A 1400-nucleotide genomic window follows, 5' to 3' on the forward strand; every position below is an offset into this window, starting at 1 on the left:
GCGGCCCGAGGGGGGGGAAACCCTGATTAGTGCCCCCCCCCAAAACTCAGCTGATCTTTTCAAGCCGCATCCTTGGCTATTTTGGGGGGGCTGGTCACCTCCTTACCGGCTCAGCTGAGCCGGTTCAGATCACTGATCCGGCAGAATTGTCCCCGTTTGGTGCCAAGGGGGTATTTTGCCAGGGAAACAAGCAGAAACAACCCTGGTTTTCCCCTTTCTCATGCGTTTCTAAGACCCCGCAGGTTAAATAGCGCCGGAGCTGCGCGCGCGCGTCCAAAATCCGCATCCCAAATGGATTCAACCTGGCCTGGTACTGGCTCTCATCCCCCTCACCTGATATTTTTCTCCAAAAAGCATGAATTTGGGGTGGGGAGGGAAGAAGACCACGGCTAACACCAAGGCTGGAGATGTCTGAGACATCCCTGCCAGGGGATGGGCTTTGCCAGCTGGGACGGTGACAGGCCACCCATCCCCGTCCCCATCCTCGTCCCACAAACCCTGACCCCTCCGCTCCCTTTATCCCGCAGGTATCGGGGGCTGACGCTGGTGCTGACCTTCCTCTGCTACACCAGCTACCACCTCTCCCGAAAACCCATCAGCATCGTCAAGGTTAGCTCCAACCTCGCCCCAACCGCGGGGGTGAGGGGACATGGGGGTCCTCGAGCATCCCGATTTCACCCCTTCTTTCTCCCCGCAGAGCCAGCTGCACCCCAATTGCTCGGCCCTGAACCCGAACCCCAGCAACGACTCCAACAGCAGCACGTGGTGCAGCTGGGCACCCTTCGGTAAGGCTGAGCCCCCCCAGTCACCCCAAAAACTACCCTCATGGAAGCCGAGTCGGGCTCCCCCCCTGCCCTAAGCCCAGTCGTGGCCAGAGGTTTTGGCAGGGGGCCGGCTGCTTGTTAGGCACCTGGAGGTAATTAAGCAGCGTCTGCCCTGTGCCCCCGGGCTAAAGGGCAGCAGTGGGTGGCGAAATCGGGGCCGGGATGGGACCGTGTCCCGATGCCGATGGCATCCAGCCACGCTCCGAGAACCCCCATCCCGGGGAGGAGATTTTTGGAGATGGCGGATGAGGACGAGCCAGCGGCCACAGGGAGGGAAAACAAGATGGGGGCCAGGTTGACATGGCTCTAATATTTCTTTTCCAGATGGGGACAACTACAAGGAGCTTTTCGGGGCGCTGGATAATGCCTTCCTGGTGGCCTACGCCATCGGGATGTTTATCAGGTACCCAGGTCCTTTGCAACCCTTTTCCTCCGCACACCAGTATGCACCAGTCTGCCAGGAAAATGGTTTCCATCGGGCTGGGGTCATGTTAACGAGAAAGCAGACGGGTGCTGGGAGCTGCTCGGGATTTGGGCACCGGCTCAGTGTGATTCCACCTACCAGTGGCATCACCC

The 1400-nt window shown here is 59.6% G+C and overlaps 1 protein-coding gene across 1 annotated transcript in view; it reads left to right on the forward strand.

The window, feature by feature from the left end:
* Positions 1–527: 527 nt before the first annotated feature.
* SLC37A2 (solute carrier family 37 (glucose-6-phosphate transporter), member 2) overlaps positions 528–1400 on the forward strand; it is a gene marked incomplete at its 5' end in the record, with an annotated part of 7177 nt that continues 6304 nt past the window's right edge. The window contains 3 exons of the mRNA XM_009584707.1: positions 528–609; positions 698–785; positions 1149–1227. Coding sequence (XP_009583002.1) covers positions 528–609; positions 698–785; positions 1149–1227 — 249 coding nt within the window. The remainder of the gene's footprint in view (positions 610–697; positions 786–1148; positions 1228–1400) is intronic.

Source organism: Fulmarus glacialis, unplaced genomic scaffold (assembly GCF_000690835.1).
Source record: "Fulmarus glacialis isolate BGI_N327 unplaced genomic scaffold, ASM69083v1 scaffold29809, whole genome shotgun sequence".
In the NCBI taxonomy this organism is placed as follows: domain Eukaryota; kingdom Metazoa; phylum Chordata; class Aves; order Procellariiformes; family Procellariidae; genus Fulmarus; species Fulmarus glacialis.